At 38.5% G+C, this 19,188-nt stretch overlaps 1 protein-coding gene across 1 annotated transcript in view; it reads left to right on the top strand.

Annotated features, from left to right (window-relative positions):
• Positions 1-19,188, top strand: part of PIGU (phosphatidylinositol glycan anchor biosynthesis class U) — an 89,255-nt gene that overhangs the window by 16,430 nt on the left and 53,637 nt on the right. The window contains exons 3-6 of the mRNA XM_046679681.1: positions 8,592-8,651; positions 9,527-9,589; positions 15,609-15,718; positions 17,928-18,028. Of these exons, the coding sequence (XP_046535637.1) occupies positions 8,592-8,651; positions 9,527-9,589; positions 15,609-15,718; positions 17,928-18,028 (334 nt within the window). The remainder of the gene's footprint in view (positions 1-8,591; positions 8,652-9,526; positions 9,590-15,608; positions 15,719-17,927; positions 18,029-19,188) is intronic.

The following is a 19,188-nucleotide window of genomic DNA, read 5'->3' as shown; positions in this document are numbered from 1 at the left end:
CTTTCTTCATGGTGGTGATAGTCTCATGGATGCATAATAGGTCAAAATTGACCAAATTATACACTTCAAAAATGTGCAGCTTATCTTATACCAGTTATACCTCTGTAAAGCTGAAGCTTAAAAAAATGAGACTTTAGTTAAGTGGTAAGTACATGTACAAAAATAAAACTGGGTAAAGGAATAAAGAGTGACAGTTGTGTGTGTCGCTATTTTAGATCGTGTGTTCAGGGAAGGCGCTCTGAGGAAGTGAAATTTGAATAAGAGATCTAAATGAAGCTAGCAATCCATGTGATGGCCCTGATTTGGGAATGAGCTTTGGCATTTGTGAGTTGCAGAAAGATGGCCAGTGTTGCTAAGGCAGAATGAGCAAAGAGGTGACTAATAGAGATAAGCTGTGAGAAGAAGGTAGGGGCTAGATTATGTAGGACTTTATTTTTTATTATTATTATTATTATTTTTTTTTGAGGAAGATCAGCCCTGAGCTAACTACTGCCAAATCCTCCTCTTTTTGCTGAGGAAGACTGGCCCTGAGCTAACATCCATGCCCATCTTCCTCTACTTTATACTTGGGACACCTACCGCAGCATGGCATGCCAAGCAGTGCCATGTCCCCACCCGGGATCCAAATGGGCAAACCCTGGGCTGCCGAAGCAGAACATGCGCACTTAACCTCTGCACCACTGGGCAGGCCCCAGGATTTGGCTTTTATTTTATCTTATTTATTTTTCATTTTTTTATTTATTTTTATTTTTTTTTCTGCTTTATTTCCCAAACCCCGCCCTGGTACATAGTTGTATATCTTAGTTGCAGATCCTTCTAGTTGTGGGATGGGGGAGGATTTGGCTTTTAGATAGGAAGAAAGGAAGCTCATCTGTTGTTAATAAGAGAAAGTTGGTCAGCTAGGTACTGGGAAAGGTGATTCTCATTGCTTCTGTTTTCTCAGTGAGATAAGAAATGCGGTTGTCGGCTGAAAGTGAGAAGCAGGGAGGAAAGTTGGAAGTTGAGGAGAGGGGAAGATGTGAAATAGTCCTTGCAGAAAGAATATATTGAATGAATAAATGGAAGAGCCATATCTAATCACTTCACCATTGTTTAAAATGTTGTTTCTTTGGGAAAATGCATCCTGGATACAATGAAGGAGCCTAGAACACATTCTCACTCCTCATCTTGTGCACGTGTGTGTGTGTAAAGGGGGATAAAGGCATGAGGTAGTAATTTCTAGCTACCAAAAGCATGTTAACTTTCTATACCTGTAGAAGATAACCCCTTTAGGACTGTTAACCTTTAAGAACTCTGGATTAAGAGGCAAGAACACTTGCTTCCCCTGAAAACAGTGACAAGGACTTCAAACTCAAGAGTCTCTTGTTCCCCATTCCTGAATATGAGCTAATTTGTTTGTAAGCTAGGCGTTCATAAATCAAGAGCTACCTATATTTTAATATGGTTTCTCTGAGTAATAAAATATAAAGAAATAAGATGATGTCAAGCCAAAGGAAAGAACTCTTTTGAAGAGAAAGTTCATCATTACTTTGCATTGTTTCTTAATCGTCAGCAGATTTTATTATCTAGTTCTTAGAGAAAGTGGAGAAGAAAATTCTGCACAAGAGAGGAAAGAGGAATTTAGCAACCACAGGTTAGATTTTATGACTGCCTTCAACAGATGTTTCTGTTTCCGTGTTTACCCAAGTACTGGTAGTAAAATTGTGAGTTTATCCATAGATACCCTACCCTGACTAGGCGTGGTCATCCAAATGGAGACGTAGCATAAAGACAAATTATATTCAGTGTGTACCGTTCTATAATAGCATGATATGCAATTAACTACTGTGTACATGTTAGTTCATTATGGAAATCAGCCCATTCACTGATAGGCTTTTTGAGAACTGTTTGTTCTGTCATTTCTGAGACCTATTTAGTGCCATTCTAAACTATCTGAAGCATCAAAACACTTTGAAAGCAGGCTATTGGTAATATAAATATCAAGTTACTACTTCTTACTGACAAAGATAAATGCAAAAAAGAATCTATTACTAGATAGTTGTACAAATTTAATCCTTTTAGAACTTTGAAAGGCAAAGCTGATGCCCCTGTTTACAAAAAGAGTTAAAAAGTTGGTCTCAGGTAGCTAATATATTGAGGTTTACTGTGTGCTAGGCACTGTGCTAAATACTTTGTGCTTATTATCTCTTAATCCTCCCAAGAACCCTATGAAATAGGTAACTATTCTTATTTTATAGTTGAGGAAACTAAGGCTTAGAGGGCAAAACAACTTGCCCAGAGATACATAGGTAGAACCTAGTTTTAAACCTGAGTCTGATCCCAAAACCTTGTTCTTTCTACCATGCCAGCTTATTCTTACTAAGAAGCTTGTCAATGACCTTTACAATATTGTAGGACACATTTTTGCATGTGGTTAGGAGTTGGGAAGAGGTGCTCTTGAGACACCAGCATGGGCTCACTAAAACCAAGTCATGCACTTTCCTTCTGGCTATCTTGGCGAACTGGCTTGTAACAGCAGACCAACCCTCCTGCCTAGAACAACTAGCAAAGCAGGATGAATACAAAAAATGTCACTGGAGAGTACCAAGATAGCCAGGACTTGAGGGGCTGAGATCCCAGATAGGAAAGTGTAGAAAGTGAGACTAACAGTCTCAGCTGCTTTCTGCTTGATGCATTTACCAGTGTGTAAGTGGCACAGGCTGAGAGGCAGAGAAAGAGAACAGAAATTGGCTGGTAAGAGGCTAAGGAGCTGAGCAGAGCTATTGGCAGTGTCATGGTGCTGGGGAAATACAAATTCGAGTGCATGGCCAACTGAGGTGGCAGGGCTCTGGTAAAGGACTTGGCTTCTAGTTGGGTCTTCTGAAAGACTGCTCTCCAGGAATAAAAGTAGATCGCATATAGACTATCTTAACAAAGACTGAATCCAGCTTCTAATTAGCTAAACCCCTAATAGATTAAAGTGAAACAATTCTGTTCTAATTGCTTACCAGAAGCTTAAAGAAATCCTTTCTGGAAGAAAATAGCTTCATCCAGAACCTCTACTGTTTTTCATACATGATGTCCATTATTCAATAAAAAATTACCACTCATAATAAAAGACAGATAAAAATAGGCACTAAAGGGCCAGCCCTGGTGGCCTAGTGGTTAAGTTCAGTGTGCTCCACTTCAGTTGCCTTGGTTTGGTTCCCAGGTGTGAACCTATACCAGTCATCTGTCGGTGGTAATGCTGTTACAGTGGCTCACATACAAAAAGAGGAAGATTGGCAACAGATGTTAGCTCAGGGCAAATCTTCCTCAGGAAAAAAAAAAAAAGCTGATAAAAACAGATTCACAGGTAATCCAGACATTGGAGTTATCAAACTTGGACTTTAAAAAACTGTGAATAGGGGGCTGGCCCCGTGGCCGAGTGGTTGGGTTTGCGCGCTCCGCTGCAGGCAGCCCAGTGTTTCGTTGGTTCGAATCCCGGGCACGGACACGGCACTGCTCATCAGACCATGCTGAGGCAGCGTCCCACATGCCACAACTAGAAGGACCCACAACGAAGAATATACAACTATGTACCGGGGGGCTTTGGGGAGAAAAAGGAAAAAAATAAAATCTTTAAAAAAAAAACAAACAAACTGTGAATAGGGGCCGGCCCCGTGGCCGAGTGTTTAAGTTTGCATTCTCTAGTTTGGTGACCCAGGGTTTTGCTGGTTCAGATCCTGGGCGCGAACATGGCACTGCTCATCAGGCCATGCTGAGGCAGCATCCCACATGCCACAACTAGAAAAACCCACAACTGAAAATATACAACTATGTACCGGGGGGCTTTGGGGAGAAAAAGGAAAAATAAAATCTTTAAAAAAAACCCAAAACTGTGAATAGGACCAGCCCTGGAGACCTAGTGGTTAAGTTCAGTGCACTCCACTTCGGTGGCCTGGGTTTCATTCCTGAGCAAGGACCTATGCCACTCATCTGTCAGTGGTCATCCTGTTGCTGCAGCTCACATACAAAAAGAGGAAGATTGGCAACAGATCTTAGCTCAGAGCAAATCTTCCTCAGCACAAAAAAAAGAAAACTGAACAATGATTAATATGTTAAAAAAGATAGGTGACAATATAGAGAATTTCACCAGGGAACTGGAATATGTAAAAATGAATCAAATAGAAATTCTAGAACTAGAAAACATAATAACAAATTAAGAATGAGATAGACAGGTTTAACAGCAGACTACACAATGCTAAAGAGAGGATTAATGATCTGGAAGATAGGTCTGTAGAAAATATCCAGACTGCAGCTTGGAGAGAAAAGGATAGAAAACATAGAAAAAATTAAGAGATCTATGAGATACAATAAAAAGGTTTAACATACATATACATGGAGTTCCAGAATGGGAGAAGAGACATAATGAGGCAAAAACAATATTTGAAGAGATTTGTGGCTGAAAATTTTTTCAAAATTTATGAAATATTACAATTCAAGAAACTCTATAAACCCAAGCAGGATAAATTCAAAGAAAAACATACAGAGGCCACCCCTGGTGGCCTAGTGGTTAAGTTCAGCATGCTCCACTTCAGTGGCCTGGGTTCACTTCCCAGGTGTAGACCTATATGGCTCTGTTAGCGGACATGCTGTGCTGGTGGCCCACATACTGAAAAATAGAGGAAGATTGGCATGGATGTTAGCTCAAGGAGAATCTTCCTCAGCAAAAAATAAATAAAAGCTTTAAAAAAAAGAAAAAAGAAAAACGTACATCATAAGAAAACTTCTCAAAACCAAAGATAGATTAAAAACAGCTAAAAGGGGGTAATTATCTTTGAAGAACTGTAAGATGGAAACTAACTTTTCAACAAAAATGGCGGAACCCAGAAAGAAAACATCTGCCAACACAGAATTCTATACTAAGTGAAAATATCTCTCAGAATTGAAGCCAAAATAAAGACATTTCCAGGCAAATAAAAATTGAATTTGCTGCCAGCAGACTTGCATTTAAAAAAATACAAAAGGCAGAAGGATTATGATCCTCCACAATGTCATGGAATATAGGAAGGAATAAATAACAGTGAAAAAGGTAAACAAATGGGTAAATCTAAATAAATATTGACTATATAAAACAATAATGATAATGTCTTGTGGTTTTAAAATATATGTATAATTAAAGCTATAACAACAATAACAGAAAAGGCTGGGAGTAGCTATATGGAGTTAGTGCTCAAAGGTCCTTATGTTGTCTAGAAAGTGGTAAAAGTAATCATTTTTATTATACTCTGAAGTCAAAGATGTGTGTCATAATCTGTAAGTTAATTACTAAAAAATAGTAGCTAAATGTATAACCAACAAGCTAATAGAGGGGAAAATGGAATAATAAAAAATAATGCAGAATCAAGCAAGAAGGGAGAGAATATAGTATAGAGAAAATGGACAAATGTAAAGTGAAATAGTAAGATCATAAACTTAAACACAAATGTGTCAGTAATTATATTAACTGTAAATAGACTAAAAATCCAAATAAAAGATAGCAATTGTCAGAGTGGGTTAAAGAAAAATAATTATACGTTGCTTTTAAGAAACACATCTTACCGGGGGCTGGCCCTGTGGCCGAGTGCTTAAGTTCCCGCCCTCCGCTGCAGGCGGCCCAGTGTTTCGTTGGTTCGAATCCTGGGCGCGGACATGGCACTGCTCATCAAACCACGCTGAGGCAGCGTCCCACATACCACAACTAAAAGGACCCACAACGAAGAATATACAACTATGTACCGGGGCTTAGGGGAGAAAGGAAAAAATAAAATCTTTAAAAAAAAAAAAAAAAAAGAAACACATCTTACATACAAGAACACAAAAAAAGTAGAAAGAAAAAATATGGGAAAAGATATATCATGCAAACATTAATCCAAAGAAGCTGGTGTAGCTATACTAACAATAGGTAAAGAAGACTTTAAGGTAACAAATTTTACTTGAGGTAAAGAAGATTATTTTATGATGATAATACATCAATTAACTGTGAAGATATAGTAATTCTACATATAAATGCATCTAACTACATAGCTTTAAAATATATAAAGCCAAAATGAGATAACTAAAAGGAAAAAGAGACAAATCCATAGTCATAGAGGGAGGTTTTTAACAAACTGTTTTCAGTCACTGATACAACTAACAGACCAAAAAATCAATAAGGGTATAGATTTGAATAAATCATTAACATACTTAATGTAAATGTCATATATAGAATGTTACACCCGTAAATGTTAGTATGCACATTCTTTTTTTTAATTAAGATTATGATAGTTAACAACCTTGTGAAATTACAGTTGTACTTTATTATTAGTCATGTTGTAGGTGCACCACTTCACCCTTTGTGCCCTCCCCCCACCCCCCCACTTTCCCCTGGTAACCACCGATCAGTTCTCTTTGTCTATATGTTAACTACCACCTATGAGTGGAGTCATACAGAGGTCGTCTTTCTCTGTCTGGCTTATTTCACTCAACATAATACCCTCAAGGTCCATCCATGTTGTTGTAGTATGCACATTCTTTTTAAGTGTACATGGAGCATTTACCAAAACTGACCATATGATGGCCCATAAAGCAAGTCTCAACACATTTTATTTTGTTTTTTATTTTTTTAAAGATTTTATTTTTCCTTTTTCTCCCCAAAGGCCCCCAGTACATTTTGTATATTTTTAGTTGTGGGTCCTTCTAGTTGTGACATGTGGGATGCTGCCTCAGCGTGGCCTGATGAGTGGTGCCATGTCTGCACACAGGATCCGAACCAGTGAAACCCTGGGCCGGCACAGCAGAGTGTGCGAACTTAACCACTTGGCCATAGGGCCGGCCCCATGTCTCCCCACATTTTAAATGATTGAAATCATACCAAGTATTTTCTATGACCACAGTAGAGTTAAGCTAGAAATAAATTACAGAAATAAAACTTACAAATAAATAAAAATTTACAAATAAATAGAAAAAATAAAAAGAAAACTTACAAATAATTGGAAATTAAACACTACATTTTAAAGTAGTCTTAATTAAAGAAGAAATCTCAGTGGAAATGTAATATCTTGATCCTGATGGGGTCCGGCCTGGTGGTGCAGTGGTTAAGTTCACACGTTCCACTTCTCAGCAGCCCGGGGTTCACCAGTTCGGATCGCGGGTGCTGACATGGCACCGCTTGGCACGCCATGCTGTGGTAGCGTCCCACATAGAAAGTAGAGGAAGATGGGCACAGATGTTAGCTCAGGGCCAGTCTTCCTCAGCAAAAAGAAGAGGACTGGCAGTAGTTAGCTCAGGGCTAATCTTCCTCAAAGAATAAATAAATAAATAAATAAATAAATAAATAAAATAAATGAACTGAGTGATTTTGAAGAAACAACATATCAAAACTTGTGTGATGCAGCTAAAACCATACTCAGAGGAAAAATAATTGTCTTAAGTGAATATATTTGGAAAGAAGAAAGTCTGAAAATCACTGATTTAGGTATGATTAGAAAAAGAAAAAACAATTATCCCCAGAAAAGGTTGAAAGAAGAATTGTATATTGTATTGTAAAGTTCAGAAATTAATGAAATAGAAAACAAAAGTATAGGGGCTGGCCCCGTGGCCGAGTGGTTAGGTTCGCGCGCTCCGCTGCAGGTGGCCCAGTGTTTCCTTGGTTCGAATCCTGGGCGCGGACTTGGCACTGCTCATCAAACCACGCTGAGGCAGCGTCCCACATGCCACAACTAGAAGGACCCACAACAAAGAATATACAACTATGTACTGAGGGGCTTTGGGGAGAAAAAGGGAAAAAAGTAAAATCTTAAAAAAAAAGAAAACAAAAGTATAATAATCAGCAAAGCTCAAAGTTGGTTCTTTGAAAGAGTAATAAAATTAAGAAATCTCTGGCAAAATTTGTCAAGATAAAAAAAGGGAAGGTACAAATTACCAATATTGGGAATGAAAGGGAACATCACTATAGTTCCTACAGACACTAAAAAATAAAATATTATAAACAAATTTGTGCTAAAAAATTTGAAACTTTATAGGAAATGAATAAATTTCTAGAAAACCACAACTTACCTAAATTGGCAAAGAAAAAATAGCAAATCTGAATAGTGAAAGAAATTGAATCTGTAATAAAAAATCTTCTCTCAAAGAAAACCCAGGCTGAGAGGGCTTCACAGTGAATGAATTTTCCCAACTCTTTGAGGAAGAAATGACATTCATCGTATAAAATGTCTCAGAAAACAGAAGAAGGGGAAACATTTCCCAGTTTATTTTATGAGTTCAGCAATCTTGGTCCACTATGGAGTTCCCCTTGACTATTATGTCTGTCATAGGACTAAAATTCATCTCAGACCTTGAGTGCGTTAACGGTTCTTCAACAGATATTTAATGCATATCTGATTTTGTTTATTCTGTTTACTTAATTCAGCAGATAGTGCAGTGAAACAAAGTGATCCAGCGATACTAAATTATTCTCCCTCCTACATACCCTGTCCAACTAGCAGAGAATGGTATTCTAGGAAAGAAAGAGACTTTTGCTAACGGACTAGCCTCCTCTCCATCCCTCATCTGGGAACTGGTAATGATAAGATTTAACTTAATTTGTTTGTTTCCCTTTTTTCCCACAGACTCCATTAATAATATACCTCTTTCATTTCCTGATTGACTATGCGGAATTGGTATTTATGGTAAGTAACCTCCCACATAAAATCAATATGTATATATTTTTAATGTTACAGTCTTTTATCTTTTTGTTTTTAAGAATAAAATCTATTTTAGACGCTCAGGAGTTTCTCAGACTATAAAAGCAAAAACTTATGTTTAATTTGAATTCATGGAACTGTGATAGCATTATAGAAGTGTGAGGAGTAGTCTCTGACATCTGAGCAGCTCCAGTTCCTTATACTTTTAAGTTTTGATGTATAGACTGTGTAGTGTTGAATTTTCTAGCTCCAGGATTCTATGAGTGACTTTAATTGTGGTGCCAGTGTAGAGGGCATCCTGAATTTTCTAAGCATTCTGCCAAGAGATTCTGTGAAGAGGACTTGGGCCTGATGAGACTTTCAGGGGCAAGAACCTTCAAAATTGAGATGACAGGGCTGTTTTGAGGACGTAGTAATTTGAAACACTTGCATAATCTAGGGTTCATAATCTAGGTCAAGTAGGAGGTCCACTGAGGCCTTCCTTAATAATTATAATGGCTGCTGTTTATTGAGGATTTACTGTGTGCGAGGCACTTGACATATGTCAGGCCTCCAAAGCAGTGAGTATTATTCCCATTTTACAGAAAACTTAAGTAACCTGCAATTTACAGAACAGATGTGGAACGACGAACTGGTGTAAATCTAGATGAATCCTAATCCTCAGGGTTTTCCAGTCAGACCTCCCTGAAAAGGCTTTATCTTTGGGTAGTCAAAGTGAGGGTTGAGGTTCTGCCTGACTGTAAGAGTTTAGTACTGGATAGTCTGTCACCATCCAAAAACTTCAGGCCCTGGCAGCATTCCATTACTCCTACACTAATTGGGTTCATTTCATTTCCTGTTGTTTCTCTTTCTCTTGACAGATAACTGATGCACTCACTGCCATTGCCCTGTATTTTGCAATTCAGGACTTCAATAAAGTTGTGGTGAGTAGCCAGTGGGTGGGACAAAACTGATGGAATTTGGTAGCCTGCTGGTCTCTGTTGTTACAAAGAATCAAAGGTCATGACTTAAGTATCCAACTGTTTTAAAATACTAAGAAGTGGGAGTGAAACTTCTGGCTTGTTCAGCCAGCCCTGGAATGGCCAAACCCAAACCTGCAAGACAGCTTTACTAATAGATACAGAAAGGTCAGCTTAGGGGCTGGCCCCATGGCCAAGTGGTTAAGTTCATGTGCTCTGCTTTGGCTGCCCAGGGTTCCTGGGCCCAGGCCTACACACCATTTGTCAGGCCATGCTATGGCAGCATCCCGCATAGAAGAACCAGAATAACTTGCAACTAGGATAGACAACAATGTACTGTGGCTTTGGGGAATAAAAACAAAGGAGGAAGATTGGCAACAGATGTTAGCTCAGGGCCAATCTTCCTCACACACACACGCAAAAGATCAGCTTAATCTATGTAGCTTGATATCCACTCACTGTGCAAGTTCAGGCTTTCTAGAACAAATGACGTTGAACTACACCTATATTAATGAGCACCCTTAAAAATCTTCCATTCCTTTCACTAGTTTTCTTTCCAAAGGGAAAAGAATACAGCTTTTAACTCACTGTGTTATGCCTATCCGAAGTAAAATTGGATTCCTAATGTAGTTTCTGTTTCCCTGCAGAGAGCACTCTGGAAAATTTGGCATGTATTAAATGCCTGTTGAAAGTATTGATGTAAACTTTAGTTTTAATCCATACGTAATAGCCAAAGGGAATTGTATAGTGGGGCCATTCTCATTTTCCTGGGTTCTGAGAGAGTTAATAGATTAACCATGTGTACTATCCATGTTATTTAAAAAATTGGCTGCAGTCCTACTTGACTGGCTGGGAGCCACTGAGAGGATTTAGACTGGGGTGAGAGAAGGCTGCATCCTATTCATGTTATCTGTTTGTAGTTCATTTTCACGTCTGTTACCAAGTAATAGAACCAGAAATAGCAGTCTGCCATTCTGTGGCACTGGTCATCAGTAACAAATAAAGCTGAATTCAAACAAAGGTGAATTCTAGAATTTTAGACCTCCAAAGGATTTTTAAAATATCTAGACTGAGGGTTACTAGCTTGGGGTCCATTTATAGCCTTAACAGGTCTATAAAAACTTGAAATGGTATAGAAAATTGTATGTGTATGTGCATATGTCATTTTTTCCAAGTAGTCCATGGTTGTTATCAGTGCTCAAAGAGTCCTTGATTCATCCCCTAAAGGATTAAAAACTACATTTTAGAGATTTAGTATTGCTAAGACCAGGGAGTATACATCTTAAACTAATGCAGCATTTGTGACAAGATAACCTTGAGGGCATTATGCGTAGTGAAATAAGTCAGATAGAGAGAAACAAATACTGCAGGATCTAATTTATATGTGGACTCTAAAAAAGTCAAATTCATAGAGACACAGAGTAGATTGATTATTGCCGGGGGCCGGGGGTGGGGGAAATGGGGAGATGTTGGTCAAGGGTACAAACTTCCAATTATTAAGATGAGTAAGTTCTGGCGATCTAATATACAGCATAGTGACTCTAGTTAATAATATTGTATTGTGTCTTTGAAAGTTGCTGAGAGAGTAGATTGTAAATGCTCTCACCATACACACGCACAAAAGATAATTATGTAAGGTGATGGATGCATTAACTAACCTTATTGTGGTAACCATTTTGCAATATATATGTATATCAAATCGTCACATTGTACACTTTCAACTTACACAATGTTATATGTCAATTATATTTCAAGAAAGCTGAAAGAGAAAAGAAAAGAGAATTTTAGGGGCTGAGGTGAAATGCTTTAACAGGATTCCCTAGAAGGCCAGAGATGAAATAACTGGGCATGAGATTCATAAACAAAGGAATTCAGAGATAAATTAGCATTGGTTATTTTCTTCTCCAAGATAGATTGTATATGTAAACCGCAATCTTTGTTCTTTGAAGTTGCATGCTAAAATATTTTGGGGTGATTTTTATGATATCTGCAGCTTACTTTTAAATGGCTCAGAATGAAAAGTGTGCATGTTTGTGTATGTGTGTAGAGATAAAGAAAATGTGGCAAAATGTTAACACTTGATGGATCTAGGTGTTTTATTGAATTGTTCTTTTAACTTCTCTGTAGTTTGAAATTTTTCAATATGAAACACTGGAGGAAAAAACAGATCCATGTCTATACCCACTAATGTGTGTGTGTGCGTGTGTGGGGGTGTACATATATGTGGGTGTATATATACATGGCATATGTGAATATCTAAGGGGGGATTGGTAGCTTTCGTTAAGAACACAAGCAGCCAGATCTTCTCGACCAAGATTTAAAACTGAAATGTGTTTTAATGAAAGTTGATTAAAGATGCTAACCTCGTGTGTACTCTATTTTTTTTTTCTGTTCAACTGTCATAAAAACATCACAAATATACTCCAGTTAAAACAACTGTTAATGGTGGGGGAAGCTCATGAGGGCGTAATGCAGCTAGGTTTCAGTTAGTTTCCTAACAAAGTGAGGCTTCAGTGTCAATAGGAGAGATACCTTTAATTTACAGCACCAATCATTTTAATTCATTTCTTAGTTATTTCTGAGTTTATATGGAAACATAGAGATTTTTGTTTTATTCTTTGTGTGACAAAGAGCGAGAGAAAACCAAATGAGCTGTTGTCAATACTCTGTTTTTTAGCATACCAAAATATTCTGTTATCACTGAATTCTGTTAAGACTGAATTAAAATTTGGCATAGTTTTGTTTTCCCATCCTCAGAATTCAGCCTATTGGAACCTAAGGTTTCTTGGTCAGAATAAGAGTTTTATTTACACTGTGTCAGAAACTAACTCTTTCTAAATGGCAAATTTTGATGATGCTAATATACCACTATTGATTTAAATAGAATATCAGCAGATCTTCCTCAGAATCTTTCCCACTTTGTCAGAATGGGCCCATATCATATAGTCTGGAAGCATGTCAGTCTTGCTGGCATTTGAGATTTTTCATCCCTGGTAGTGAAAGTGTGTCTACACGCAAATACATCCTGGAAAACTATGGTGCAGAGAGAGGAGACTGCATCCCCACCTCCTCTCCAGGTCTTAGCCTGTGGAATATGAATGCTGATTGATTTTGACCTGTTGATTCTCAGGACATTTTACCTGTACCTCACTTGACAAAAGCAACCAAGTCTAGTCTGTCCTTATCTGAGATTGTGCTTCCTATTTGGATTCAGAATTCGTCTTGTAAAGCTGCAGGTAGTTTGACTGGGAGTGATAAAAACCTGTATCCCCTTAATGTGATTAGAGGTTTATGAATTTGGAGGATAGGCTCCTGAATTTGGCAAGTGCTGAGGCTAACAGTTGGAGATGCGGAGGTGGGGGAGTGTTCACCCCCTCCACCCTCACCCTGGCACCATAGGTTTTGAGGATGCAAATGGGTGTAGACACAATTTCAGTGATTAGAAAAAGCTCTTTATTTGAAGTAGGAGAATTATGTCCTTGAAAAACCAAATCTTGCAAGGGATAAGGAAAGGGCTGCATGGGGGGCGGGGGGTGGATAAAAGGAAGGGAAAACTCCACTCCAGAGACTTTTTTTAATTCAAAAATTTCTACTGAAATATAGCACACATGGAAAAGCATATAAGCATCTGTGTACAAGCTGATTAACGATCACAAAGGTAACATCCAAGTAATTACCCTTTAAGTCACTTTTAAGCTCTCCTGTGATGGCTTTAAATCTCATCATTGTCAAGGCTGCTGAATATATCTAGAAATACTTATCTTTGGATTTTAAGTTGTACTCCTTAACCTCATTTATTTTTATACTTCTAATATTTTCTTGATGTGTGCCTGCGTGTGTTTAATTTTCCTCAGATTTTTAGCCACTTTCCTGTCTCTAACTGGATGCAGTGGGAATTTTTAAAGGGATTTTGCCTATGCTTAGGGGAGCTGAGTCAGTGGTGAGGCCGGGCATTATGGCAGCTGTGCTGGTGAGATTAGGGGAGACAAAAAGAGAGGTAGCAGAGAATCAAGATTGTTGCCCTGACTGTCCTTCTCTCCTGGAGACACTCCTTTCATAAAATCTTTCTGATTTAAAGTATTTTGGAAGATTGAGGTTATGAGGAAGTACTTTTCTTTCACTGCTGGCACAGTGTCACCTTTACCCAGGGTCTACACATCCCTCTTTAGCTGCCTCCGTCTCTTACTGTAGTCCGGCTGGCTGGCTGCCAGCCTGGGGATTGAGTCTGCATTCCCACCTGTCTCTCTGGCTGCTCGGGGATGAACTCCCTGTTTCCTTTTAGCAGCCTTCTTTGTGGATCTCACCCTCCAGACCCCTTAGCTAGTGGGGCCTCCATGCTTCTACCGCTGCTGCAGCTGTCCTCACTAAGTGCTTTGTTTGCTGAGCTAGCCCCCTTCTCTCTGATAAAAGCACCTTAGTTTATACTTTGTCCTTTTAATTAAACAATCCCAGCTGTGAATGGCAGCATAAATCTCACTGATGATAATTCCCACCACTTGGACTCTCAGAGATGCTCAAAGGGAGGTTTTTGAAGTTTGTTCAGCTTTTCTGATTAAGCCTCTACCTAAACCTATACAAGAAATCTGGGGTTACCTGTATTCTGGTGATGACTCCTTGATTTTCTTTGAAACTGAAAGATGGTTCTTTAAAAATTTTTTTTTAATTAAAATTTTTTTAAAATTCTGCAATACCTAAGACATGCAAAAATATATAAAGAATAATACATACTGTGGACCTATTTCAGCTTAAAAAATAAAACATTCCACATATAGTTGCCTCTCTGACAGTTTCATCTCCTTGTTCCCCCTCTCACCAGCTTATCATTCCCACACATGACCTTAACTTTTACTACATTTGTAAATATCCCTAAATTACATATAATATTATTTTGCTTGCTTTTAACTTTATGTAAATAGTGCAATGCACTATATGTTCTGTTGTCATCTGCTTTTTTCATCATTAAATCTTTAATCACACACAAATAGTTAAGCACTTGCTACTTTGGTTTCCCCGAATTACTCTGTTTTATAATAGGGCACAGTGTTGATTTTATACTGTCTAAATAAGATTCTCTGATCATTAAATAAGCAGGGCTACCCATTTTGGGTTCAGAAGCTTTTCCCATCTATATTCTGACCCATGTTTGCTTACAGGATTGCCTAACGTTTTTTCATTCTGGAACGCACCCATGAACTTGTTAGGACAAATCAGGGGAAGGCAAGAGCTTTCCACCCCATCTCACTCCCTCTTAACTGTCCAGCTGTCCAGCCATACCCAGCCCTCCCCTTCCTTCTTATCATGCCCATTGCCCACTTCCTCTGTGGAAGTCAAAAGCTTGAAACAAGAGAGCTCAGAAGAGAACCCAGGGTACTATGACATTCAGGGGATCATTCTACTTTGCATGAAAATATTTCACTTTGCTGATTGAACTTTGGAGTCCTTAGGCCCCTGATGATAACTCTTCAAAATGACTAAGAACTTTGCCACTTATCCAGCAAATATTTATTGTTTGCTCACTGTGCCAGGTATCAGCAAATAACATGGTCCCTGCCCTCATGGAAGTCATAGTCTAGTGAGGAAGACAAGTATTAGTCACATAAATAAGTTAAAAAGTTGTAATTGTGGACAGTGCTGTGAAAGAATGTATATTATGGGGAGACTTTACCCAGGGGAGGGGTGGGGGCTGAGTGTGCCTTCCTGGGAAGTGATAATGTAACTGAGATCTAAAGACTATATGGGAGTTAACAAGGGAAAGAGAAGAGGTTGTTTCAGGTTAGACGCAAAGTCCTGGGAGCAGGAGGGACGTGGCATGTTTGTAGCGCTCGAACCCAGAAAGTGAGAAGTGAGGAGAGTGGGTGTGAGATGAGCTGGGAAAGGTGGGGCCAGGCCAGGTCGGGCCACGTGGGCCTTGGCAGGACTTTTGTCTTCATTCTAAAAGCAATGGGAAGTAATTTGTTTCATGTGTTTTGTCATTTTTTTCCAGTTTAAAAAGCAGAAACTCCTCCTAGAACTAGACCAGTATGCCCCAGATGTGGCCGAACTCATCCGAACCCCTATGGAAATGCGTTACATCCCTCTGAAAGTGGCCCTGTTGTAAGTATTCTCTGACAAAACAGGGCTCAGTGCCAGCGAATGCGAGGAAAATCTGATGAGACTTTCTCATGTTGTTTGTTGTATTTTTGGAGATTTGCAGTCTTAGTCATCAAGTATTTGCTGTAGTTCTGTTGCACAACTGGGGTTCTGCCCAGCAAAAGAGACAGAGCCATTCTGTTTCTGTTGGGACAAAGCCCCACACAGGGACATGCACAATCAGCCCTTCACAAAGGCTTTTTCCCTCGATGCTGATCTGGGCTCCAGCCTACTTGTAACCAGCGTTTCTAAAAAGAAGTTCTTCAGTTGTGATATATGGATTGAATAAAATTCTGATCTTTATGTGGCTGTTCTTTCAAGCAGCTCCTATGTTTTATGTATGATTTAGTCCCCCCTTTGTGGTTCAGAAACTAAAGTGCCAAACAGACCCATCCTAGCTAGGTGACCAGTATGGGAGATTGAAACTTGTTGAGGCTCTATGAAAAAATTCCCTATGAATACTCAGTGCTGCCAGTAAGTTTAATTCTTTCAGGTTATTCCTGTTTGTATTCCTCAGATAGGTAAATGTAAATAATTATTTGGTCAACTAATAGTCATTAAATATTAATAATATACTAATTTCTAGGGATACGCAGTAAACAGGACAGACAAGTTTCCTTGTGGAAAAACATGACTTTAGAACTTCAGAATTAGAAGGAGGCTTATGAGGACAGTTTATTCAACCCTCTGCCTTGTGTGTGAATCTCCCATTCAGTATTCCAGATAGGTGGCTATGCAGCTGCTTCTTGAATAACACCTGCTATTTACAAATGGCATTTTCCCCCCTCACCAAACAATTTTGAGGTATCAGTTCCTATCTATGTATTTCAGAAATATTGGTGGAAATAATAGAACCAGAGGGTTAGCAACATTATGAATCCCTTATGGACTCATATGTCTCTTGGGGGTAGTTTTGTAATAGCAGCAGCCATTTCTTTAAAGGGTTGTGTAACAAGCCTTTCTGTAATTGCTGAAAAGAAAACACCGACAATTTCTGGGCCTTTGGCTTTAGAACTGCTAATCTTACAGCCCTGGGAGGTATTGAATTTAAGGTCTTTCTTTGTGAATAATAATTATAATCTCTCCCTGAGACACTGGTATATTTCTTCCTATCTGATAATCAGAATTATGTAACTGGTTTCCCTTTTCACTTTGACTGCCAGGAAACTCAGAGCCAGATTTGAAGCTGATTATAACAATGCTGTGGAAGATCCATTTGGTCTTCTTTCTGTGGCCTTTAGTTTTTCCTTTTATTTATGTTTTCCCTGGTCTAGATTCTTTATTTCTCTTTTTGTTCTGCTGTTATTTTTCATCTGTTCTCATTTGAGCTGCCTCACATCTTTTGTGGAAGCAGGATAGAAATAAATACAAATAATAATCCATTATGACTATATAAGATTTTCCTCCTTAGCATTTCAAATTCATTTTCTCAGTCAATTCCTTCCTACTTGAGGAAAAGACTAGGTGTTTCAGCTTCATTCATTCCCAGTGGAAGTTCAAGATGTCCTGTGAAGTTCTATGGCAGCTAACTTGTTGAATTCAGCAGGTACTTATTCTGTCCTTGGGGTCTGGCATGGTAGATGCAGCTTGACTACCAAAAGGGCTAAACCTAAGCTACTCTGACCTCTCGAATGGGAGTAGCCTCTGTCAGAGTTTAGAAACCTGATTGAGAAAAAAGCACTTTCCTGGTTTTCAGAGCCAACTGTAGCCATTCTTAAAATATATGACTCTGTGGGAATTGGTAGAATTTTCATCATTTTTGAAGTCTCTAGTAGTAGAAAGAACATTGGTTTTAAAGCCAGAAAAGCCTGATTTGGGATGTATTTATTAACTTGTGAAACCTTGGCAAGTTCCTTAACCAGTGAGTCGCAGTTTCCTCATCTGCAGAACGGGAATCATGTTATTGCTAGTTTACAGGATCTCTGTGATGATTAAATACGACAGTTTTTCATGAAACGCATAGCACAGAGTAGGCAGTGAATGTTCAGTGTCTTTTACTCATTGGCCTCAACCCAACTCCATTCTCTTTTATTTAGGAGAACTCATTTCTAAGAAGTTGGCTTCCCTTGAGTATGCTTCTAGTAAATCTCTTGAACTTCCTGACTGTGGTGGCCTGGACTCCCTGGTCCTTTGACCAGGATTACTAATAACAAATATGTGTGTTTTTCCCCAGCTATCTCTTAAATCCCTACACGGTCTTGTCTTGTGTTGCCAAGTCTACCTGTGCCATCAACAACACCCTCATTGCTTTCTTCATTTTGACTACGATAAAAGGTAAGGCCCCAAAGGAAGGTACAAAACGCGCAGTCCCTGATTTGTGTAGGGTTTTGTAAAACTTTATGCTGTAGATTTTTTAAAAAACCAATGTAACACTTAAAAACATTTTTTAAAATTACAGTAGTAATATGTTTATTATAGGAAATTTAGCTAAGACAAGAGAAAAAAACTAATTAAAACATCCTGAAATTCTACCACTCAGAGAGTCACTATTAATATAGTTCAAACAAACAAACAAACAAACAAACAAACAAAGGCTTATAGTGAGAATGGCAGCCTTCTGCCTCTGTCTTCCCAGCCCTCGTTCAACTTCTCCAAAAGAACTACTTTCTGGCTTTTGCTAGTATTTATTTACATATTTCTAAATAAGACTTGATATTGCTATTTCATGAATTATACATTTTAGACATTATCTATTGCATTTCCATTACGGGAGATAAAGATTTAGCTCTTTTGTACCCATATCTTCACTTCCCTTTACCCAAGTTTCCTAGAGAAGTCAAGTCACGGTTTTGATTAAATCAGTGGTCAGTACCTATATTTTATGACACTATATATGTATTATTCACTACTGGGCAAAGTAGCAACTATGATTACTTTTTCTTTCTTCTACAACCTTTTATTTCTCCCAGGGTTAATAATTGTCTTTTTTATTTTGCTTGTTTGGTTTTTTTCTTAGGCTTTGTACCAACCAGTATTTTCCCCCAGTTGCTCTGCTGTAGATCTGTCAGTTGCCTAACAATAGTTTTTAACAAATGCTTAAATTCATCAAATAGTCTATCAGTTCCATTATTTTTCTGGAGACCTCCCTCACGCATCCTCCTTCCTGCCCCAGTCTGTGCTGGTTGTTGTCTGGGCCTGGTGCAAAGCTGTCATGCTGGGACTTCCGTTTATAATTCTCCTGTGTTGAAAGGGTTCCTTCTCTCCTTTATTCATTTCTTTCCTCTGTTTTGCTAAAGTAGTTACTTTAGTAGTTTTCTAAGAAAGAGTGTATGAGATATGTATTATGAGTCATTCCAGGTCTGAAAACAGTCTTTGTTCCCGTTTAGCACCAAATTAATAGTTGGGGCAAGGTATATAATTCTAGACTGGAAAAACTTTTTCTTCAGAATTTTGAAGGCAGTGCTTCACTGTCTGCTAGCATCCTGGTTGCTATT

Source organism: Equus quagga, chromosome 12 (assembly GCF_021613505.1).
Source record: "Equus quagga isolate Etosha38 chromosome 12, UCLA_HA_Equagga_1.0, whole genome shotgun sequence".
NCBI lineage: Eukaryota > Metazoa > Chordata > Mammalia > Perissodactyla > Equidae > Equus > Equus quagga.
Note: the sequence above shows the minus strand (reverse complement) of the source record. Positions and strands in the feature narration are given on the sequence as shown.